Source organism: Culicoides brevitarsis, chromosome 1 (assembly GCF_036172545.1).
Source record: "Culicoides brevitarsis isolate CSIRO-B50_1 chromosome 1, AGI_CSIRO_Cbre_v1, whole genome shotgun sequence".
NCBI classification, from domain to species: domain Eukaryota; kingdom Metazoa; phylum Arthropoda; class Insecta; order Diptera; family Ceratopogonidae; genus Culicoides; species Culicoides brevitarsis.
Genome location: NC_087085.1, coordinates 8,573,313 through 8,597,779, shown reverse-complemented (window position 1 = coordinate 8,597,779; position 24,467 = coordinate 8,573,313). Strand labels below are relative to the sequence as shown.

Here is a 24,467-nt window from a genome sequence, read left to right as displayed (position 1 = left end):
AAGTTTTTAATTAATTTTATTTCATTTAATTTAATTAATTTGTTTAAAAGTTAATTTTTTTTATTTTTTTTTTATTTTCTCAAAGCACTTAATTTTATTGAATTTTCCTCGAAAAATTATCTGGAAAAAAAATCTATTAAAATAATATTGATAAGCAATTAAATTTCTTCCGGATAGTTATAAGCTTTATAAACAAAAAATAAGTCTTTCTCGGAACTTTATCTTTATTCATAAAAATCTTAAATTTCTGTAGTCGAGAACATTTTAAAAGCCAAAATATGCATAAATGAATGTTAAAAAATCTTTTGAAAAGGAAAGGAAATTTTTCCGACATAAAAAACGTGATCTTTGCATTTTTTGACGTAAAAAGTATTAATGAACTCGTAGTTTATTGACCTAAAGAGCATTGCACATCACGTTTGAAAAGTGATTGACATGTTTTCTCAAATAAAATAAAATAAAATAATAAATAATTAACTTAATAAATCAATACAAACAAGACCTTGAAGTTGCAGAAAAACTTTTGCCCCCGATTTCGTAAGAAGTCGCACATGCTAAACTTTATCTAACTAGAGTAGACAGCTAAAAAAAATTAAAATCCACGCGTTTAATGCACTCCAAATGCAAACTTTGATCGATTCAAAACTACGCAACGAACGGAATTAATCACCTACATAAATTAATTGTTATGTAATAATTTGTGAGTAAAACCGATTAAAAGTGCAGCGCTCTTATCAATTTTTTGAGTTTTATTTTTGCGCGGCGGCGTTTTTATTCGTTTGTGACCTCATATGTTTTCTACAAAGTTAATAGATGTAAATATTTGTGAAGAATGAGGAAAAGAGGGTGCATCCTCGTTTGTGAGGAAATAATTTTAATGACGCATTTTTTAGTTGTTTATTGTTTGTGTATGAAACGAAATTTAATGGAAAATTCGAGATTTTTGATTAAATTTCAGTTCATTAGACTTGTTTGATTGATATTTCTTCGATCTAATGACCTTAATTTAAGATTAATTTTTAGAAAATAATCAAAATGGAAAATTACTAAAAAATGTTTAATAAATAATAAATTGATTAATTTAATTTTATAATTTATTTATATTTTAAATATATTTATTTTATTGATTTTTTTAATGAAATTTTTAATTCATTTCATTATTTTTTTAAATATTATAAATTTATTATTTTAACAATTTTATAAGATTTTTTTATATATTATATAATCAAATGTATTTAACTTAATTTAACAAAATTAAATTGAAATAAATATTATAAGCAATAATTTTAATGAAAACATTGAAACAAAACATATTGAGAGTATTTTAAAATAATTTTATACTTTTGTTCATTAATTAAAAAAAAAAATAATAATTTTCTTGTTTTAAAATTTTTTACTAAAAAAATAAAAAAAAAATATTATCTTTTACACTTAATAGAACTTTGTTTTTTTTATTATTATTTTATTGAAAATTAATTAAATACATTAAATATTTAATATTTATTTTTTTTATTTATTAATCAAATTTAAAAGTTATTTAAAATTTTTTAAATTAAAATTTGAAAAATAAAAAAAAATTACTTTAATTTATAAATTATTAAAAAAATCAATTTAAAAAAATTTTTAAAAAATATTTAATTAAAAAATTAAATATAATATTATGTTCAAAAAAATGATTAATAATTTTAATATAAATCAGGATATAAATAAAAATTGATTTTTAAATACATTTTAATGTATTGTTATTCTTATTTAATATTTTTTTTAATGTTTAATTAAAATATTATTTGATCTGTAAATAACATTTATAGAAAATTTAATTAATTTTCTTTTTTTTTTCTTAGAAATAATATTGAAAATTGCATCAGCTTGTATTTCATGAAAAATAATAAATATTCATATTTTTAAATTTCTTACCTTTAAAACATCAACAAATATACTTTAAATAATTTTATTTAAATTTTAATTTTTTTTATTATAATTTTTTTCTACACCTTTCTATCAAATTCTATTATTTTCTTTATTCTTCGAATAATAATTTTAAATTTTAATCCTCTCTTTATTTTCAGATTTTATTGATTATCACTCGTTAACGGCTAAATTACAACTGAATCGAACGAAATAAAGTTTAGGAAATTTATCTCGTCTCGAATCCAAAATCGTTTGGAACGTACAAAGAGGTACGTTTAATGACGAATACGAAGTAATTATGCCATTTGTGCAACAAAAATATGCAACGACAACTTGTTTAGGTCTCTCCCTCGAGTTGCGCGTGTATTTGTAAGTTTTTTTTTTCTAATGCAAATTTATGTACATAATGGCTCCAAGACTCTTATAAGAAAATTTTTCAGAACAATCAGTCGTATTCAACTCGGAATCTTATCAACTGTGACGTCATCATTTGGTCAATGTTCGTTCACACACACAACTATCTAACCCAAATTTATTATTTAAACTCGTTTTTCGTTTTATTTCAGTACGTTATCTATGAGCTGAGTTGATTAGAGCAAATTTTCGAATTCAAATTCATTAAAAAAAATCGCTTCAGTGTGAGAATGAGAGTCGCTATTATCGGTGCTGGCGTTGCAGGTCTCGTTGCTTGCAAGTATTGCAATGAATTTGATTTGGACGTTGTTGTTTACGAGCAATGCGGTGATGTTGGAGGCACTTGGATTTATTCAACGGATAGCGGAAAGAACTCTCACACGAGTATGTACAAGAATTTAGTCACAAATTCCCCCGTTGAAGTGATGGGATTTCACGATTTCGAGTTTCCAAAGGGAGAAAAGTCGTATGTGACATGGAAGGAGGTCCTGGATTTCATCAAAAGCTACGAAAAGCACTTTAAATTGACGAAATTTATCAAATTTGAACATTTTGTGACAAAAGTTAGTCCATTGGAGGATGAAAATAAATGGAAAGTTGTCGGAAAATACGAGAATGAAGACTTTACGGAGGAATTTGATGCAGTTTTTGTTTGTAACGGACATTTTTTCGATCCAAATCTACCAAAAATTAATGGAATTGAGAGTTTTGAGGGAAAAATTATTCACAGTCATGATTATCGGGATCCAGAAATGTTCAAAGGTACATTTTTCTTACATTTTTTCCTTAAAAACTAAAATTCTTATTATTTTTTTTAGGTAAAAAGGTACTTGTCGTTGGTTCAGGTCCTTCTGGCATCGATATTACATTCGATTTAAGTCATTTAGCGAAGACTGTTCACATGAGTCATCATTCTACGACATTAGCATCCGATCTGTTCCCTCAAAATGTTGAGCAACTACCCGATATTGACTTCATTTCTGATGGAAAAGTTCATTTTACGAATTCCAGAGAAGAAAATTATGATGCAATTGTCCTTTGTACAGGCTACAAATACAATTTTCCATTTTTATCTGAGGATTCAGGAATAAAAGTCACGAATAATCACGTAACGCCTCTTTACAAGCATGTTATTAACATCGAGCATCCTTCAATGTTCTTCATTGGTCTCACAAATGTGACGATTTTTAATTCAATTATCGAGTTACAGGTGAAAAATTCCTTTATTTTTCCTAAAATTGAAAAAAATATTTAAAAAAAATTTTTTTTAGGTGCAATTTGCGATAAAATCCTTGCTAAAGTATTTTCCTTTACCAACAAAAGATGAAATGTATCAAGAATTACATGAAGAAATGCAGATTCGACACTCCAAGGGTATGTTTGGCAAAAGAATGCATCAATTATGGCCTGATTTCATGAGATCCTACATTGATGATGTCGTGAGAATAGCAGATTTGAAGCCTATTTTGCCTGTATTGTTGGATATTTATGATGAATCTCGAGCTTTGTCTTATAGTGACATCAAAAATTATCGAAATTATCGATATTTGGTACTTGATGATCGGAGTTACGTTAAAAAATTCCTGCGAAATTAAAGAAAAAGTTATAAAAAGGCGAAATTTGACAAAATTTTATGAATATTTAAAAATTTTCATACAAAAAATAATTTAATTTATGAAATTTTATGATTTTTGAACAGTTTTTCGCTATTTCAACCCTTTAAATTTTTAAATCTGACATTTTATTTGATTGTCAGTTGAAAAGCATTCCTAATTTTATAAAATAAAAGAGAACGTTGTCTGTCTTCTGTTGAAAATTCAATAAATTTTTCTGATTTTTTCAGTTTTAGAATATAAAAATTACTAAAAACTCAAAAAATCACAAACAAATTTTGAAATTTTTAAAATGCGCTTTGATATTCTCTTTGACGATGACTTTTCGTGCTTTGTTTTGACTGAAATTTGACATAAACAAACAAATTTGGAGGCATTTTCTAACAAAAATCATTCCGGCTACAATTTTTAATCAAATTTTCAAAGTTTTTAATTAAAAATAAATATTTTTGTATCAAATTTCTACTAAAAAACATCACAAACTACTAAAAAATAGTCAAAAATGAGTGAAACGTACATTACTTGTCCCTACAATCCTTCACATCAAATCTTGCCGCACAGGTTTGCATTTCCTAAAATTAATTTTTATCAAAATTTTCATTAAATTTTCTTCTAAAATCTTAGATATGCTGTTCACATCACGAAATGCGCAGTCCAACATCCCGATATAAAACTTTTAATCTGCCCATTTAACTCGAAACATCGATTGCGAGAGGAAGAAATGGCGGTAATTCATAATTTTTATTAAAAATTCTCTCAAAAACATTTTTTTCTTTGCAGAAACATAAAATTGAGTGTCCAGATCGTGTAACTTTTGAAAAGAAAATGAATCCAATCGACGTCGGGGCAAGTCGTCATGATGATTTTGCTTCAAGATCTCGTTCTCGTTCACGTTCTCCTTTGAATAAAGACAGCGACGAGGACAATTGGGATGATGAAGTTGGTTCAAAGCCTTCTTTTCATGCGGAAAATACAAAACTTGGGGGTTTGCGAAAGAAAAATTAAATTTTTTAGGAGATTTTTGTTGAAAATTTAAATTTTAAGTCTAAAAAAATCGATTTATTTTACGAATCATTGTGGGAGATGTCAAACCTTATCTTAAATTAATTAAAAAATAAAAATTAAAACTAATTAAAAATATTTTGTTTAAGTCATTCTTGAGTAAAAATAGAAAAAAAAGAAAACAGCTCGATTTTTATTAAATAACTTATGGGCTACTTGTGTCTCTCTATTGAATGTTTCGTCTTAATTCTACTGCAGGATACATTTTTTGATACTTTTCGGTGTGAAATTTATTTTTTGCTCTTTTTGCTGCTTTTAGCTGAAGCTGGTGTCGAATCTGCCTTTCTTTTTTGTCCGCCAGCTTTTGGAACGGCGCCCGTACTTTGTTTCTTCTTCTTTTCCTGACGTTCCTTCTCCTCCAACTCCTGATTTTCGCGTTCGATCAATGTAATGAGGGTATTACAACGTCTCTGAAGCTCCATCGAGGTACGTGACTTGATGAACCAATCAAAGCGGAATTGCGGGGCACATCGAACTGCCGCTCGGAGCTCTTCATAGACATTTTCCTTGTCGAAACCGAGTTTGTGAAGCATGCAGACGAGGAAACGATCCTCTTCTTCGATGTAATTCTTGCCTTTGTTGTTGCCATAGGAGATTCTCAGCTGATGGAATGGGGCACGGTAACGACCAATCTGCGGGAAAATATTAAAAAATTATTTTTTTATGTGAAAAATAAAAAAAAATTTTTAAAAAAAAAAATTTTTAAAAAAAAAATTTTTTTGAACAAAAAAAAAATTTTGAAAAAAAAAATTTTTTTGAAAAAAAAAATTTTTAAAAAAAAAAAAAATTTTTAAAAAAATTAAAATTTAAATAAATAAATAATTTTTTTATAAATAAAAAAAATTTAAAAAAATATTAAATTTTTAAAAAAAAAATTAAAAAAAAAAAAATTTTAATTTTTTAATTTTAAAAAAAAAATAAAAAAAATTTAAAAAATTTTAATAAATTTTAATTTAAAATTTTTTTAAAAATTAAAAAAAATATTTTTTAATTTAATTTGAAAAATTAAAATTATATTTAATTAATTAATTAAAAAAATTTTTTAATTTAAATCAATTAAATTAATTAAAAAATTAATTAATTTAAATATTATTTTTAATTTAAATTGGTTTTAAAAATATTAATTTTTTATAAAAAAAAATTAAAAAAATTTTTTAAATTACCTTTGCATCTAATGCCTTTCGAATCGAAGCACGACGTTGAATTTTCGCCTCTCCACGCTCAATTTGCGCCATAATCCTTTCAATATCCTGTAATTCGTGACATCTATCCCAAAAAACGCTGCTATACTCGATAACCTCTTCCGGGGTCTTTCCTTCGACATCTTTTGCGATATTTTCGATGTCATCCCGCCCATATTTCTCATTTGCCTTGATAAATTGGTTAAAATCACGCTTTGTCCATGTCGTAAAGCCCTGCGTTAACAAAGATTCCTTCTCCGCCGCCTCTTCTTCCGTCAACGGCTCCGAATCGTCAATCTTTCGTTGCTCTTCTCGCTGAATTTTAGCAGCTTCTGACCCGAGATCGGGATTTTTCGGGACTTTATAACCGACAGTCTTGCGATAATAGTAGATTTCTTGATCCAGAAGCTCAAACAAGCGCGGCGGGAAGAATTGAAAGTCCTGAACAATCGGTTGTTTCGGGGGACGAGGAGCTTTTGGTGCCTTAGGCTCGGCAACACGCAACGCCTCCTTGAAATACGCATCAACGGCGTAATTAGCTTTACGTTCACGCTTCGGCGGCTCGATCCAGTTGCCAAGTGCATTGAGTTTTTGTTTTTCACGGTAATCCTCGCCCTCGAAATTGTACAAAGAACGATCCTCAGTGTCAAGTGTGAATTGTCGCAACGAACTTTCGCCCAAACTTTCGAATTTTTTCGTGAGTTCTTCCGTTTTTGCCTCGCATTTGTTCAGAATTTCGTCAATATCCTCATCGGTGATCTCGCTATCTTTGCTCGAAAATATGTGATTAGCGCCGAAACGAATAATGTTCAACATTTCGTCCTTGTTCAGTTGATTTGATTTGTTATCGACGAGACGTCCTTGTTGAATAACCAATTTATCGAGGCGCAATTTGACTTCCGCACGTTCAATGATCTTTTCTTCGACGGTATTTTCCGTGATGAAGCGAAAAACGCGCACTTGCTTCTTTTGTCCGATACGATGAGCACGATCCATGGCTTGTAAATCCATCTGAGGGTTCCAATCCGAGTCAAAAATCAAAACGACATCAGCTGTAGCGAGATTAATACCCAAACCGCCGGCACGAGTCGATAACATGAAAATAAATTTTTTGCTATCGGGCTCGTTGTACTCGTCAATCATCCGGGTACGATCCTCATGTGCGGTACTTCCATCCAAACGACAATATTGGAATTGACGCCATACGCAGTAATCTTCTAAGATGTCTAACATTCGGGTCATTTGCGAGAAAATCAGTACACGAGAGCCTTGAGATTGCAATTTGGGTAAAAGTTTGTCCAAAATCGTCATTTTTCCGCAATTTTCGACGAGATGGTAGTCTGTGGTGTACGGAGGTCCCGGTTCAGCTCCGTCAAAGAGATATGGATGGTTACAACATTTCCGCAATTGCATCAAAATATTTTGTAAACGCATTTTTTCAACTTTTCCGGCGCCATTGACGATATCAATGTCCTTCAACAAGATTTTTGTGTACCATTCACGTTGCATTTTCGACAAACCCACAAAAACTTTCACTTCCTTCTTCGGTAACAATTTTTTTTCGACCTCAGATTTCAAGCGACGCAATAAGAAGGGCTTCAATACGGCATGCAAGCGTTCTACCAAGTTATTGTTCTCTAAACATTGATTTGTGTTGAACCAAGCGTCGAAATCCTCGGAGCTGTTAAAGACATCGGGCAACAAAAAGTTCAGCAGAGCCCATAATTCGTGTAAATTGTTCTGTAGCGGCGTTCCGGTGATCAAAAGACGATTTGCTGTCTTGAATTCCCTCAAAATTTCGGATAATTTTGACTTTTCGTTCTTGATACGATGCGCCTCGTCAATTACCATGTAGCGCCAATTGAATTTTTTAAAGACGGATTTTTCCTTGATGCACATTTCGTATGACGTGACACAAACATCCCACTCGCCGGGCATCAAAACATCACGAATGAATGCATTTCGGGTATCTTGATCGCCAATCAAGCAAACTGCACGTAAAGTCGGGCACCATCGCTTAAATTCGTTCATCCAATTCTGCAGCGTGGATTTCGGCACGATGACGATGTGAGGTCCCGGATTGTTACGAAAATGCTTCAAATATCCAAGCAACGAGATCGTTTGAAGGGTTTTACCTAAACCCATTTCGTCAGCTAAAATCCCGTTAATTCCATTCTCGTACAAGGAAATCATCCAATTCAAGCCACGGATCTGATAATCACGCATTTCGCCGAATGCGATATAATGTGGCGACGATTCAAAAGAAATTACTTGTTTCTGTTTGGCATTTGTCTCGGCAAGCAATTCTTCGTCTTCTTGTTGCTCCGTTTTGCGATGTCGATGATCCGCGGGGTCGTCACTGCCCGAAGCAGCTGCTTTGCGACCCTTTGTGGGCTTTACTTTGAGCGGCGATTTGGGACTGGGACCCACGGGCGACACGAAATGCGAAAAAATTGACGTTTGTTTGAGCAAAAATTCGAAACGCTTGCTGCGATCTGTCTCGATTTTGGCATCAAAGTCAGAGTTGTCCTTGTTGTTCGAGTCTGTGCCATCCGTGGAAGAGGCATTCTATAAAAAAAAAATTTTAAAAATTAATTTTTTTCAAAAAAAAAAAAAAAAAAAAAAAAATTCAAACACATGATGATGATAAACAAAGAGAGTGATTGTCATATGTTTTTTGTGTGAGAAACAGCCGGCTCTTTAATTTTTCCCTCGTATATTTAAACAGCCAATCACGATCGACTTGCTCGAACGAGACACTTTTTCAATGAGACGCTCTTTGTTTTTCGCAATTTTAGGGCCAAATAACGCATTTTCTTACCGAATTTTCGTTTGTATCCATCGGCGTCTCGGTTTCCTCGACGTTCGACATATTTTCCGGGATTTTTTGCAACTTTAGACCGTATAAAAGCAATTAAAACTGAGAGAGCGATTTTTGTTTGACTCTTCGGCAGAATTTAAATGAGACGAATGAAAATGATAAAGAAATTTTATTTTTTTTGCTAATTCAATTTAAATTAATTCTTTAACATTTTTGTACGCCTCATTAATATTTTGCTATAAAAATCATATTTTTTAATTTTTATGAGAAATTTTTCAAAATATTTGAATTTTTTAATTAAATTTAATATTTTTAATTAAAATTAATTTAAAATTTAAAGAAATTTAATGAAAAAATCGTAAAATTAAAGTGAATTTTTATAGCAACTGTCAAATCAGCTGATAAAAAATTTGCTTCAAGCTAATTCAGTTTTGTGAATATTTTAAAATTGCCTTCTTTCTAATTCAAGTTTTCATTATTTTCACGATTTTAATGATTTTTGAGCTAATTTTCATAAAAAATAATAAATTTTTTATAAAATAATTAACAAATTTTCATTAAAAATTACAAATAATGCCAAAAAATAATTAAAAATAATTTTTTCAAATCAAATTCGTAACAGACTTGACAAAAAATGAAACGTACAAATTTGAATCTACGAGAAAAATATCCGTTTTAAGAAAAAATACCCGATTTACCGACAAAATATCCGTTTTACCGACAAATTTACCAACAAAATACCCCATTTACCAACAAATTTACCGCCAAAATACCCGATTTACCGAAAATTTTCCCCATTTCCCGAGAGGTTTGTTTTTGTCGGATCACAGTACTGTATTCTCATTGCAAGGTTTGTTTTTGTCGTCAGTTTCGATTGAGACTCGGACCTACTAGGTCGCTACGTCGTACGCGGAAAGGGAGAATTGAAATTTGACCATTACCAGTGCTAAAAAAAAACGACTCTAAAGTGTTCTCAGACTCCAAACTAAAAAAAACACACAAAAACTCTACAAGTATTTGCAAATGCAACACGCTTCATTTTGAGCGCCGTAATAAACTTCCGTTCCGAGCATTTTTTTTGGGAACGCAGACAGCAGTAAAAATCCCAATCCGATCGTCCGGGCGAAGAAATTTGCTATTGAAAGAAAGAAAAAACAAGTGTTAATAATAATCTAATAATAATATTGATAAGCTAGTGATACAATTACATAAGATAAATAATTATATATTATTACAAAAGAGGAAAAAAAAAATAAAATAAAGAATAAAAAAGCTGTAAAAAAATATTTTCCAATTTTTGAGATCCGGATTTCTCTTCTCAACTGTTACTTTACACACATATATATATATATACATATATACACATATGATATACATACTACTACTAATACATAAGATTAAATATATATAATAAAAAAGAAATATAGATATATTTACGTGGCAATTTTTGCACTGTGCAAATTCCAATTTTGCTAAATAACAGCTTCATTTGATCAAAGTAACCAGGAAAAATCAAAAAATTGCACACGAGAATCGCAAAAGCAAGAGTATTCACGACAAAAAAAGGCACACACAAAAAAAATCAAAATTTCCAAGATGGCTACTCTACACACAGGAACGTCGTACGAATTGTCGCAAGGTAGCCCCGTAATCAATGAAAATAAAGAGTTTATTTATGTGAAATTGACGGATTCAGCGCTGCGAGCGATCGAGGAATATCAACGAAATCCAGTGAGTACATCCCTAAAAAATTATTTTACCTGTGACGCAAAAAAAAAAGTTTAAAATTAAATATGTGTCGAACATTTTTCTACATCATCATCATCATCATACGGCAGCAATTTGTTGCTTACTTTACTTGGCGATGATTAATTTTTTTTTGTATTTTTTTTTTCTGCAACTACGAGAAGAGTATCTCGTTGTCGTCGTCGTCGTCGCCGTGAGTGAGTGTATTCGTGGATTTTATTTTTTTTTTGCCTACACACACAACGACCACGACGACAAATAAAAGTAAAATCTCGAAAAAAAATAAAAAATTTTCATTTGCTCAAAAACGGCTTTGATATGATTTGATTATTAAATTGCAAAATTATATAATTTTTTTTATACTCGTAAATTCTGGATTGACTCGAAATTTCGAGTATTTGTCAAAAAATAATATTTTTATTTTTTTAAACAAAGAATAAATGTTTAAAAAGGTAATCTGTGCAAACATTTTTCGTATATGAAAAAAAAAACATGAATTTAACTTTTTTTTTATGAGGGGCCTTGGATGTCGTCGTCGTCGTCGACGCAACACGTCGTTGAGGAATTTTAGAAAGGTCTTTCAAACAAACACATACACCTCTATAATATGTGTGTCTCTCTGTCAGTAGTAGACTCAAATCTACCAACTCTAATATATATTTTTTTTTTCGTATGTAATAAAAAAAAATATTTATTAAAAAAAAATAGTAGTAAATAGTCGGTTTATGTAGAAAAAAATTCAATTCAATTCGTTCAGGGTGACAAAAAAAATTGTAATACTCAAAGCAGCAGCAGCATCTACATTCACCTTTTTTTCCCTGTACCTACGGTGTACCGATATTTGAGCAACAACTGCATGTGTAAAGCATGAACAAGCGTGAATGTATTTGTTATTTATTATTTTACCCTAAGGTAAAATACTTGTACTTACTTGTGTTCCTTGTCAGTCAGTCACAATGCGATGCGATGCATTTTTATGCATTCATACACACTCTCGCTCTCTGAAAAATTTTCTTAAAATATTTTTAAAAAGACAAAAAAAAAATTTTTTTTTTTAAACTTACACGAGGGGTAATGCACGAATACAAAATAACATCATCTGTGCGAAAATATTTCATCAGCTGTTTATTTTAAATACCCTTTTGCAAGCGATGGTCAAGCGTGAGAGCAATACTCGCACACAAACGAAATTCTCTTTGTTTGAAATTTATTTAAAGGATCTTCGTTTTATTTGAAAAAAATTAAAAAAAAAAAATGATTCCATGGTTCAGCGACTTCCGTTGATGTTGTTGTTGTACCTGAAATGAAAAACGAAAAAGGGATCTTATTGCATATTTATGAGTAAAAATAATAATTAAAGATTATCAGAGAGAGGTCAATGACGCAACGGGTCGCCCTTTTTATTCCTTCAACGGTCGAACAATATGTCTCAAATAATAAAAAAAAGAATGTCTTGTAGATAAAAATACGCTGCACAAGTAACGAGTACAACAAGGGGGAAGATGATGATCATCGAAACAGGAAGCTATAACGTGTGTACGATTAGATTATACTTGCTTTAGATATACACAATTTTTTTGTTGTTTAAATATTTGTACATCGACCGACGTGTTTTTTTGCTTTTTCAATCAAACAAAAAAAAATGCTTTTATTTTCCTGACTTTTGTAGGACACGAATTACGTAAGAAACGATTCAGGGACAATTTCCGTTTTTCTCACAATTTAATTTTTTATAATTTTTTTACAAGTTTAAATAAAAAAATATATATTTGATATTTATTAATTTTTTTTTATTAATTTTTATCAATTAAAATAAATTAAATTATTTAATTTATTTAAATTTTTTTTTTTTAAAATAAAATTAATTAATATTATTATTTTTTATTTAATTTAATTTTTTAATTTTTTATTAATTTATTTTTTTTAAATTTTAATAAAAAATATATTTGATATTTTTTTACTTTTTTATTTAATTATTTTTATTAGATAATTAAATTTTATTAAATTAGTTATTTTTTTTATTATTTAATTTAATTTTAAATTAATTAATTTTATATTATTTTTTTTATTTAATTCAATATTTATTTATTTATTTTTTTAAAATAAATAAAAAATAATAAATATGCAACACGTAATAATAATCGTCATACGTCGTCGTCGTCGTCGATAATAATAGTACAATACACGAGGAACGACAACGAAATTTTTTTTTTTAAATTTAAATAATTTTTTTTAAATATGTGTGCGTAAGTACCTACGACGAAATAAAATAATAATCCGCAGTCGAAAAAAAAAATGTCGAATCAAAAATCGAGGCAAGGCAAGGCATGTCTCATGCCACACAGTTACCAACCATATTGAATGAAATGTACATATGATATTTTATAACACTTTTCCTAAACTATGAGAAAGTTAACGGTGCCAAATATTTAGGCCACAAACTTCTGTGTGAGTTTTTTTCCTTTGCTTCTTCTTCTCTTTGGTGCGGTGCGTGCGTGGTTTTTGATATTAATTTTTGTGCGTTTTGTGATAAAATTTAATGTTTATTCATGTATGTTCTGGTGAATTGGTAGAGAATCATTGACGAGACGAAGTTTTTTTTGTTAAGTACTTGCCGGGTTGGTTCATGGAGTTATTTTAACAGGTGTCTGAAATTTAAAGGAAAATATAATTTTTTATTTTTGTTAAAAAAATAATTAATTAAATGTAATATTTTAAAAATTTTTTTAAAAAATTAATATTTTAAATTTTTTTATTTTATTAAATTAAATAATTTTATTTTAATTTTATAATTTATTAAAATTTAAAAAAAATTAATATTTATTAAATTTTTATTAAAATAAATTTTTATTATTTTTTTAATTAAATTAATAAATTTTTTTTTTACAATTTTGTAAAAAAAATAAATTATTTTAAAAATATTATAAAAAAAATAATTCATAAATAAAAATTTATAAAAAAAATTATTTTAAATAAATTAAATTTAAAATTAAAAAATTTACAAAAATTAATTTATGAAAAATTTTAAAAATTTATAATTTTATTAATTAATTATTTATTTTTATTTATTAATTATTTTTTTTTTAAATAATTTTGTTTTAAATTTTATCTTATTTTAGTTGAATTTTTTTTCTAATTTTTATTATACGTATTCACGACAAAAATTTAAAAAATTTTATTTATTTAAAAAAAAAATAAATAAATAAAAATTCATAAAAAATATTAACTTTATGAATAAAACTTAAATATTTATTTATTTATTTTTTAATTAAAAATATTTTTTGTAAATTTAAACAATTAACAAATATTAAATTTCTGAACATCCAGTTTCCCTTTCACTACGATCTTCTCTTTCAACACGTACAAACAATAGAATAAATGCATTGTATTTTTTTTCATACAAGCGACGACGATGACGACAATACAACAACAAATTTGATTGAAATCAGGTCTCGTCACATTTATTTGTGCTGAAAATGAAAAGAAAGACCATATTTATAAAATAAAATAAAATAATAATTATACATTAGCTACCTTCACTGTTTGTTGGCTGCCATGCACAAACAAACAACAACAACTAGGTAAACCAGTAGCTGCAAGTAAATTTATCTGATCACTTTTTTTCCATTATTATTACTACTTGTTGTTGTTTTTTTTTAATATGAAAGAAAAAAAGTTCTGTTGTCGCACGTCGTCGTCATGATTGAATCATGTTGCTAATAAAATACTCAAACATCGCACACATCAACTTTGTAAGAAAGTGAAATTCATGACACATTTTTTTTTATAAAAAAAAATTTTTCAACGTTAATTCGCATTTTTTTGTCCAAATAACTGTTAGGTATTGAATTTTTTTTTATTTCTTTACATAACGCAAACACAAAAATGTTCATTGTTGAGTACTTTCAGACAACAAAAATTGTATCAAAACGTGAACGATTTTTAATTGAAGATCGAAAATGTTAACTGTCCCAGATGATTATTTAACGAAATCCGCTTGACCGTGCGTTTGGTTTTGCGTTTTGAATAAAACATTCATTTTTTTTTTCAAAATCGAACGAACTCTTCCTTACACTTGGTTGGTATTTTATTTTACGTGATGAATAAATAAAATGAAAAATGGCTAAAAATAGGTAGGAAACTGAAAAAAAAGTTGTAAATAAACCAGTTTTGTATTTTAATATCTTTTTTTTTTTTTTTTTTTTGAAATAATTAATGGTCAAAATTAATTTTTCAAAAACGCAATTTTTTGTCGTCAAGGACGTTAAAATTTAAAAATTTGTTGAAAAAAAAATTTTTTTTAACAAAAAAAAAACATTAAATTCTTAATTTTTAAATAAAATAAATAAAAATTACTCCAAAAAAATCCCAAACTGCCACATAAGTGATAATCTGTACATTTACGAGACACACAAAAGATGTTGTTGTACTCAGGTATTTTTTTTTTCGTGTGTTTCTACTTTACTTTTAAATATCCATATAATATATGCCAACTAACTAACCAAACAACAAACCGACCAACCAACCGCACGATTGCTCTTTGTATGTGGCAGCAGCAGCGAACAGCGACAATGAACGAGCGATATATAAATCAGCATTGTACAAATTGTTGCATTTTATAAAAGTTGCTATTACTTAAGTTGCGTCATAATTTTTTTTTTGTGTGTGAGGTACACTTTTTGTTGCTGTGTTGTTGTTATATTTGTGCAATTTTGCGTTTTTTATATGAAAAAAAATTATGTGTTGATTTTTTTTTTCATTTTTTTTACAATTATTTATTACATTACTCCTAAAAAATGTAAAAAAAAATAAATAAATTTATTAAATTGACAAGCAATTCAAAAAAATGAAAAAAAAAATCGTTCATTAGTCGCAAGATTATTTCCTTATTAAGATAATAATTAAAACGCAAAGTAATTTCTCAATTTAAAATAATTTTTCAATATAGAGATCAAATAATTAGTCAACTTTGAATTGAATTGAGATCTTGGCCTCTTTTGAAAAATTATTTAAAAAATAAATAAATAAAACGAGCGATACGGATCTCGAGACTTGTTGAAGTTTTGAGCTCGAAAAAGTTAGCTTTGTGTGTAAAAATGGTTTAAAAATGTAAAAAAAAAATTATATATAACAAGATTGGAGCAACGAGCAACAAACAAGTAACCACTAATACATCTTTAATATAAAAATTTATAAAACCAGTCAAGTCAGTTTCCCTGATCGCAATATGTATGTCGATGTAGGTACGAGCAAAGTACGAGCAGCAACGACGACGACGATCAAAACGACGTGTTTTTCAATATTATTATTATTATTATTTATACAGACACACACAAAAATACCAGTTGGAGAGACAACAAGCTTCGCTGTGTGTATTTCGTATTTAAAGTTTTTGTTGCCAAGTGTATAATGTGTGTATGTTATTTTATTAAGGGGCTCTTGGTAGCTATACTCACACAATCACGGCTCTCATGACGATTATTCGCTTGATTGTCTACGTTTCAAAAATTGGTGAATTTTTTTTTGTGTATTTCAAGTTTCAAGACACAAAAAAAACTGTTCAGGAAAAACCCAACCAGTTTTTGATCTAATTTGGGGGAAAATGGAGACGACTGGTTTTTTAAAGAAAAAATATATTTTAAATATTTTATTATTAAAAATATTAATTTTTAATATTTAAAGTATTTTTAAAATATTAATATTTTATTTTTATATAATTAAAAAAATATTTTTAATATTTTTTATAAAATGATAAATTTTAAAATATATAAAATATAAATATAAAATTGATGTGAAAAATATTTAAAATATAAAACAATTAAAATATTTTTAAATAAAAATAAAAATTCATAAAAAATATATTAAAAAATTAAAATAATTTTAATTAAATTAATAATTAAAAATAATTAAAAATTTAATTAATTAAAATAAAATTTAAATATTTTTAAAATTATGAGTTTTTATTTTTTGTTCAAATATATTTTTTTTTTATATTTTAAATTTTATTTTATTTTTTTTAAATATTAATAATATTTATTTAATATTAATTAACATTAAAATTTAAATTAATTTTATTTTCAAAATATTTAAATTTTTTAATTATATTTTGTATGAATTTTAATTTTCATTTAAATATTTTTCTTTACAAAACGTAAAAAAAATAAAAATTACTTAGAAAACATTTAAAAAAAATACCTTGAATTTTTTTAAACAACCATAGAGACGCATTGTATACAATAACTTTGCTGCTAGTTAGCTCGTAACACACACACAGCGATAAATTATAAGGGAAGGGAAGGCTTTTTATTATAAAATTGTCTTTTTCTGTAAAAAAAAAAATTAAATAAAATTATATTTGTCTGTCGCTATATTTTTTTTCCATTAAATACACTATTATTATTTTTTATTTAATCGTTATAAAAAAAAATAAAAGAGACGCCATGTTATAAATTGCATGTGTGTGTTGATGTACAAGAAGTGCTAAAATAAAAGGAAAAAGTTGAAATAACCTGATTTACCTTGATGATTGTTTCTTTTTTAAATGCACTTCGCATTGTCTTAACGCTTTTTTATTGATAATTATTGCTATAAAAGTTTATTTTTTATTACAAAAGACATTTTCTGAGAATTTTATTCAAAATAAGTACTTCACCTCTCATTATTATTATTTAAAATTGTTATCAATTTTGTAAACACATTACGTCGTTTTTCATTGAGCGTTCGTCGTGTCGTGTCAGTTCATCGCACAACGCACACACAGACAAGAAAAATAAAACACAATAGAACAGATAGAAAATATGTCATTGTGCAAGCGAAGCCAGTAGCAGCTGATAATATTTTATGTGCACAAAGAGAGTCTGTGGTTTTTTTTATTTTGTATTATTTAATTATTATCATATATAATATTCATCATATAGACAAGCCATGAACCTCTTCTTAATTCTCGTTGGAAGTAATAATTTGCGCAAACAATTTTTTTTTATTTTGATTACTTGATTCACGTTTCCAGCACACGAGCTTTTTACAATTTATAATAATAAAAAAAAAAATTTTTTTATAATATTTTTATTTAAATGTACGTCAAATTGTATAAAAAGTCAAAAATTGACTTAAAATGTAATTTATTATATTTTTTGGAATTTTTTATCAGCGGTAATTAATATTATCTTTCAAAAACATACATGTACGAATATTATCATATATGTATAAATTTAATATATATCATATATAATATGTATAAAACATGTTTTTATTGTTCTAATGAATAAAAAAAATGTTTTTGATAAATATTTTGTACTTAAAATGGACGAAAAAAAATTAAAGTTATAAAGTAACGAACCGATAAATAAAATACAATCCATTTTTTTTTTGTATTTTTGCAACTCCACCTATTTCTTGCGAATAACTTGAATTAAAATTTACATTCTAATAGTTATCTATTAAATAAATTAAATTCAAAATTTAGCACACATTGTGTAACTTATAACATTATCTATTATACACGTCGTCGTCGTTCGTTACTACACCTCAAGCAAAGGTGCTTGGGCTTGCTTTGCTTATAATAAATTTAATTTTTTTTTATTTTATTAAAATAATAATAATATCAGAAATTACAAATTACGTACAAGTTATGAATATTATATATTATATTTATTTAAAAAAAAATATAAATTATTACTTTATAAAATAATAAAATAAAAAAATCTTGATCAAACAAGTCGAAAACATGGAACTCCCCGAAAAAAAAATAAATTTTTGAACCACCTTTCATTCTTATATTACATTGTTTTTAATATTTTCGTACGCAAGTAGCGGTGTTTACAATATTGGTGTTAACAATCAAACGTGAATACATTATAATATATAAAATAATTGCTATGAAATTTGTTGCATGTTATTTTGATGCAAATTTATTAACCTAACTGTGTCTTGTATAAATATGACATTCACTTAAAAAAAAAATTATTGGAATTTAAAATTACATTTTTTGGCACAAATTGCTCAAAAATTCATGAACAAGAAAAAATTAGTGCAAAAAAAAAATAAATAATTATTATCAATATGTATACTTTCACGCGTTATTTACTTCTGTATAATTTTTTTTTTACCTGGAGGGTGTCTTTGTATTAGATATTTGTTACGAAAAACGTTATCAATGATCTTTTGTTGTTGTTGTTTCTTTAGATTTAGATAATTTTAATAATTATAATAAACCGGGTTGTGCGGTTTTGTGTAATTTTATTAACTATTATTAATATTTTTTGATAAAATGTGATAAAATTCATGATTTGTGGATTTTAAAAGTTGTTTTTGCGGTAAAAAAATTTCTTAGAATTTTTTTTTGTTTCTTATCTCAAATTAAATATCATATAATGATAATGTATTGTTATATTCTAAATGTTGATTTTGTGTATTTAACCCGAAAATTGTCTCTTTATGGAGTTGCGTGGGTTTTTCCATCGAAATGAATCAACAAAGTTGTCAATAGTAATCATGTCTTGATCGCGGTTTCTTTTTATTTATTAATTTTATAGTTGAGTATATATAAAAAAAATAATAATAAAGTTGTTCCAATAATAAAAATGAATATTTACGTCAAATATTAGCAGAAAACAACAACATATAGAAAGACATGTATGAAATAAACAACATTACCAAGTAATTTGTTGATTATTCTGTGTGATACTTTTCTATATAATATACATCAATAAAAAAACAACAACAACGAGAAAAGAGCAAATAACGCGTAAATTCATGCTATTTTCGCTCGTAGAAGTTATTTTTATTACGATATATTTATTAATATTTTTTTTAATGCTAAATTTATATTTTTTTATAAATATATTTACAACCTTCTATGTGATTTGAATTTAATTTTCGGATGATTCATATTTTTTAATGTGCAATAATTTGTATTTTTATGCAAATATTTAATTGTGGCGCATATTTTTCAAATAAATCATCACTCAAAAATTTTTTCTTATATAAAAAAAAATATTTTCTGGCTTCTTTTGAAAATTATTCGCTTATAACTTAAAAATAATAATAATAATGATCAACATTGGCTTTAGGTGAGGTTAAGTTTTTTTTCGTTGTATGGCTTTTGTTGCGAAACCTTCAAAGCTTTCTTCTTGAACTCACACATAACTTTTTTATTATTGTTACATGTATAGGAAAATGTCAAACGTCTTGATTTATTTGTGTGAGCAAGGTAGCAGCACGTCAATCTCTTTCTTCTAGAAAAATCCCCCTTTGGCCATTTTCATCCTTCGAGTTTTATTATTATTAAAAAGTTAAACGACAGCCAACCGATAAGTGGACAAAGAATGTCTTTTGAGGCAGGAACAACAAAAAAATCTAAAAAAAATAAAAAAAAATTGAAAAAGAGAGTAATAATGACAACAAAACCTTGTTGCTTGCTTTTAGACACACACAAACTCAGTATAAATAATAATCAGATCTAACGCATGCGCAAAAAGTCAACTTCTCTTCAATGATAATTTTGCGCTGTGTGTATGTGTTTTTTTTGCCGAATCGAGATGTACTTACCTACAAACATGTTGAATGAATATTGCATGTCGTCTGGCATTAAACGTGCGCTGCTTCTACCATATTGTGTGCATTTATTTACTTTTATCATCTTATTTTGCATTATATGATATAGGAATTTGTCGATTTTCTTGACGTTTTATACAACAACAACAAGTTAAATAATATTTTTTTTTTGTTTTTGCTTACGTGGCAACTTAATACGAGCAATGACACTTCTTTTCTTCTCCTGAATCGAAAATAAAAAATCTAAAAAAAAAATAAAATAAATAAAAAATAATAAAACAAAAGTAGAACTTGCTCTCTCTTCTCTCCACACATTTAATTTTTGTAAGTTTTTTTTTTTGCATTTGATGAGTAGGAGTAATATCGATTCTAGCCTCGTTTTGTCGACGTCGTACAATCATTGAACGGTAGGAGGAAGATATTCTATCTCTCTACGTTTTCCCACTTTTCCCACGCATTTGGCTTTGTGTACGGATGAAAAAATGGATGACGAAATATTTTTCCCTGACACGTTTGAAGGATATACAATTTAAATTTCGCAATATTTACTAACAAATTTTTTTAATTGAAAAAATTAAAATGATAAAGATTATTTTTATTTAATAAAAATTTATTAATTAATAAAAATTAATTATTAAATTATTATTGAAAAATTTATTATTTAATTAAAAAAAATATATTTTATTTTACAATTAATATTTAATATAATTTATTAATTAAATTGCTATTAATATTAATATTTAAAAATTAAATTTTTAATTAAATTATTTAAAAATTTTTAAAATTTAAATTTCGTATTTTTTTAAATTTTTTATTTAGAAAAATATTAAATTAATAAAAAGTAAAAATTGTTTTAAAAATATTTATTATAATTTTAATTCAATTATTAATTTTTTAATTATTTTAAATTGAATATTATTATTAAAAACTTATTAAAAAAAATAAATTTAATAATTAATTTTTTTTAAATATTCAATTTTCAATATTAAAAATTAAATTATTAAAAAAACATTAAATTTAAAAAAATGATAATTTATTATTTATTAAAACTTTACCTAAATTATTTTTTAATTAATATTAATATTAATTAAACTATTTAAAAAAATAATTTTTAATATATATTAAATTTAAATAAAAATATTTTAATAAAATTATTAAATTAAAATCAAAATAAAAAAAAAAATTAAATAATTAAAAAATATTTAAAATAATAAAATTTAACTTCTATACTAAAATTTTCTTTTAATTACACTATAAAATAAATGTTTACATAAGAAACATATGTTTCATAACTACACACATATATCATATACCTATATGAGAGCAAGTTCATCAACTCACATCTAATGACCTTTGAAGGTCGAAACTTTTAAGCAACACCTCAGAAACAAAAAATTACTTAAAATTTACAAGAATTAACAAAAAATAAATAAAATAAAGCTCCGAACAGGAACTCAATAAATTACATTCTGTCTCGTTTTTTTGTTCTTTATTGTTATTACTTCTCTCTGTAAAAATCTGTATTAATTGTGCACCCAACCAACCCAATAAAAAATAAAGAATAAAAGCATCATCATCGATTTTAATACATTTTTTTTCTCATCCTTAGTTTTCGTATATATACAAATATATATATATATTTATTTTGATATTTGAGACGGAATTGCTGGTTGTTATGATGATGACATGTGCTTGCTTGTTGCCTGCACGAACGAATCTCTGCCTGGATATTTTTTTTTTATTTATTTCAAATCCATTTAAAAAAAGAGAGAAGCATGCCCACCTGCCATTTGAAAAATATACTTTGAAAAAAAAAATAATAACTCACACACATGCATGAATGAAAGAACAACTTGATATATATTTTATTTTATAAAGTGACATAAAAAAAAATCAAACCATAATTATTATTTTTTTTTTTTTGCTTAAAATTTTTTTTTTTTTGTAAATACTAACGAAAATCGTTCATGCTTGTTTCACATAAATAATATCGAAAAAAAAAGATTTGCACCAAAAAAATAAAAAGAAACCTGGTGTTGTTCCCCAAAACAAAAAAAAATACAAGCAAGCAGCGATGAACAGATGTTTTGCAATCTTTCTTTTTTTTCTTGTTCTTTACATTTTTATTTATGCATTCGTTCGGGGTGAGTTGTACGAATAGAAGAGTACAAAACATTTTAAACTACATAAAAAATAATGTTCTGTATCGAATGTATATTATAATATACAAACACATAATGTACATGTAGATATAATGTTCTTCCCGGTTCTTTAGCGCTTCTGTTCTTACGCATATTTATTTATCAATTTTATCTCCAGCACGAGAGAGCGAGACAAATAATTGATTGGTTTCTTGGGTTTTGTCGTGTCGCCATATTTTTTTTTTTTTTTTTGTATAATTTTTTTTTTTTTTTTGCATGGTTAAAACATAAAATATATCTTTATAGCAAATATAATTATGATACACACAGAGAGAGAAAAAAACTAGAAGACCTTCAAAATTGAAATCATGGAACCTTGCTTACACTCAATAATAAATATAATATATATTTAACAGTCCAGTGTGCTGCTTTGTGCACGGGAAAATATTCCACTTTTAATATTCGCTTCACTACAGAGACATAAAAAAAAGCTCTTTGTGAGTGTAAACGCACACCAAGAAAAAAAAATAAATAAAAATTTTAAGTGAATGTTTTTTTTTTCAAGTATATTAAATGCAGGTAGACTCGCTGGAACTTATATAAACTTACAAAATTAATCGCAAAATTTTTTTTTTTATTAAATTTTGTTACATCATAAATTTTTTTTGATAATAATCTAATCTTTATATATATTTTTTATATATATAAATATTTAAAAAAGATAATAATTTTAATTTTTTTTAAAGAATTACTCAAAAAAGTACTTTTTGATATTTAAATTATTTTTGAGACGTGTCTGCGTTGCAATTCATTAAATTATGTTAATCAATTGGAGTCTAGACAATGAGTTGTCTCCATCCAATTCACCTGAAAATCATGTTAAATGGTGCCAAGTCGTGATTTTTTTCCGTTTCTATTTAAAAATAAAATGTCCCTTGCTAAATATTCGAGGATTTCCCTCCTTTTTACGATAAAGCACGCTCAAAAAACATGAAAAAAAAATCTTTTGTTTGAAAACATTAAAGGCAACAAATGTTATTGCACCAAAATTCTACAACAAAATAATAATCCAAGACATCCTTTAGTGACAGACGAGGAAAAAAAAAATCTCGTACTCGTGTGTTCGTCGACTAGCTGAAGTAGTCTGTCAAATGGGGCGCAGGTGTGGACCGATAGAATATTTTTTTTTTCCTTTTTCGTATAATATACTTAGTTACTTACACCGATTACATTAAGTATAATATAATAAAATACAATACGGACATAAAAGTGCATTCATTATTATTTTTTTTCCTTTTTACGAACGAGGAATTTTTAAAATGACTCTCAGGTAGAAAAATGAAGTAATTTTCTCACTTTAACCATGATTTCAGTATTTTTTTTTTTTTTTGTAATTTTATACAGAATATAATAATAAACAGTTTTGTACAGGGTTCATGCCAAGTCGAGTCATGATTTTAACCTATAACCGACTTAAAAGTTGGGTGCCGTAATAATTCGTATTTATTGTGTCTCTTGTTGTTGTTTATTTACTTAAAGAATAAAAACTTAATTGGACAAAAAATATCTGCATATGACATGAGCAAGAGACGACGACGATTACAGGTCAGAATTCTTAAAGCTTATCGCACCGGTATCATATTAATGCTATGGCACATAAATGGAAGAGGAGACTTTTATCAGTAAATAACAATAATAGAGACAGACTTCTATTATTATATTGTATATGCTTTGAAGTTCAGATAAGAGACTAGATTCATTCATACATTTGGAATTTACCGCAATTTTTTTATTTTTTGAGGCGGACACAAATATTTATTTACTTTAAGATTTATTTTAATTCTGAAATTTTATTAAAAAGAAATAATATTTTTTTTTTAATAATTAAAATAAATAATTAATAACTTTTAAATAATTAAATATTTAATATTAAATAATATATTTTTTTTAATAAATAATTATTTTTACAATTACAATTTAATTTATTTGGCTTAACATTAATTTCTTAACTAAATAATTATAA

At 26.4% G+C, this 24,467-nt stretch overlaps 4 protein-coding genes across 5 annotated transcripts in view; 3 read left to right on the top strand and 1 right to left on the bottom strand.

The window, feature by feature from the left end:
- Window positions 1-2,209: 2,209 nt before the first annotated feature.
- LOC134837195 (senecionine N-oxygenase-like) lies at window positions 2,210-3,929 on the top strand. Its single transcript, XM_063852561.1, has 4 exons — window positions 2,210-2,280; window positions 2,549-3,087; window positions 3,144-3,535; window positions 3,597-3,929. The coding sequence occupies exons 1-4, from the start codon at window positions 2,210-2,212 to the stop codon at window positions 3,918-3,920; spliced, it is 1,326 nt and encodes a 441-aa protein (XP_063708631.1). The 3' UTR covers window positions 3,921-3,929.
- A 370-nt stretch (window positions 3,930-4,299) lies between these two features.
- LOC134827471 (gametocyte-specific factor 1-like) lies at window positions 4,300-5,060 on the top strand. The gene is made up of 3 exons (XM_063840134.1): window positions 4,300-4,499; window positions 4,563-4,665; window positions 4,719-5,060. Exons 1-3 carry the CDS (start codon window positions 4,441-4,443, stop codon window positions 4,941-4,943), a joined length of 387 nt encoding a protein of 128 aa, XP_063696204.1. The 5' UTR covers window positions 4,300-4,440; the 3' UTR covers window positions 4,944-5,060.
- A 52-nt stretch (window positions 5,061-5,112) lies between these two features.
- On the bottom strand, window positions 5,113-9,132 carry LOC134827466 (chromatin-remodeling complex ATPase chain Iswi). Its single transcript, XM_063840120.1, has 3 exons — window positions 9,003-9,132; window positions 6,164-8,749; window positions 5,113-5,632 (listed from the first exon to the last, which is right to left on the bottom strand). Exons 1-3 carry the CDS (start codon window positions 9,051-9,053, stop codon window positions 5,231-5,233), a joined length of 3,039 nt encoding a protein of 1,012 aa, XP_063696190.1. The 5' UTR covers window positions 9,054-9,132; the 3' UTR covers window positions 5,113-5,230.
- A 754-nt stretch (window positions 9,133-9,886) lies between these two features.
- Window positions 9,887-24,467, top strand: part of LOC134838018 (RNA polymerase II elongation factor Ell) — a 46,906-nt gene continuing 32,325 nt past the window's right edge. For both annotated transcript variants that reach the window (XM_063853465.1, XM_063853456.1), the window contains exon 1: window positions 9,887-10,733. In XM_063853465.1, the coding sequence (XP_063709535.1) occupies window positions 10,599-10,733 (135 nt within the window). In that variant the 5' untranslated portion in view covers window positions 9,887-10,598. The remainder of the gene's footprint in view (window positions 10,734-24,467) is intronic.

What these genes read in the sequence shown, in the direction of transcription:
- LOC134837195 (XM_063852561.1), top strand. Translation starts at nt 2,210, where the DNA reads ATGCCATTTGTGCAACAAAAATATGCAACGACAACTTGTTTAGGTCTC. An exon ending in GGATCCAGAAATGTTCAAAG is followed by an intron (nt 3,088 to 3,143) that starts GTACATTTTTCT and finishes TATTTTTTTTAG; the next exon opens with GTAAAAAGGTACTTGTCGTT. An exon ending in ATTCAATTATCGAGTTACAG is followed by an intron (nt 3,536 to 3,596) that starts GTGAAAAATTCC and finishes AATTTTTTTTAG; the next exon opens with GTGCAATTTGCGATAAAATC.
- LOC134827471 (XM_063840134.1), top strand. Translation starts at nt 4,441, where the DNA reads ATGAGTGAAACGTACATTACTTGTCCCTACAATCCTTCACATCAAATC. An exon ending in CATCAAATCTTGCCGCACAG is followed by an intron (nt 4,500 to 4,562) that starts GTTTGCATTTCC and finishes CTAAAATCTTAG; the next exon opens with ATATGCTGTTCACATCACGA. An exon ending in TGCGAGAGGAAGAAATGGCG is followed by an intron (nt 4,666 to 4,718) that starts GTAATTCATAAT and finishes TTTTCTTTGCAG; the next exon opens with AAACATAAAATTGAGTGTCC.
- LOC134827466 (XM_063840120.1), bottom strand. Translation starts at nt 9,053, where the DNA reads ATGTCGAACGTCGAGGAAACCGAGACGCCGATGGATACAAACGAAAAT. An exon ending in TGGATACAAACGAAAATTCG is followed by an intron (nt 8,750 to 9,002) that starts GTAAGAAAATGC and finishes TTTTTTTTATAG; the next exon opens with AATGCCTCTTCCACGGATGG. An exon ending in GAAAGGCATTAGATGCAAAG is followed by an intron (nt 5,633 to 6,163) that starts GTAATTTAAAAA and finishes ATTTTCCCGCAG; the next exon opens with ATTGGTCGTTACCGTGCCCC.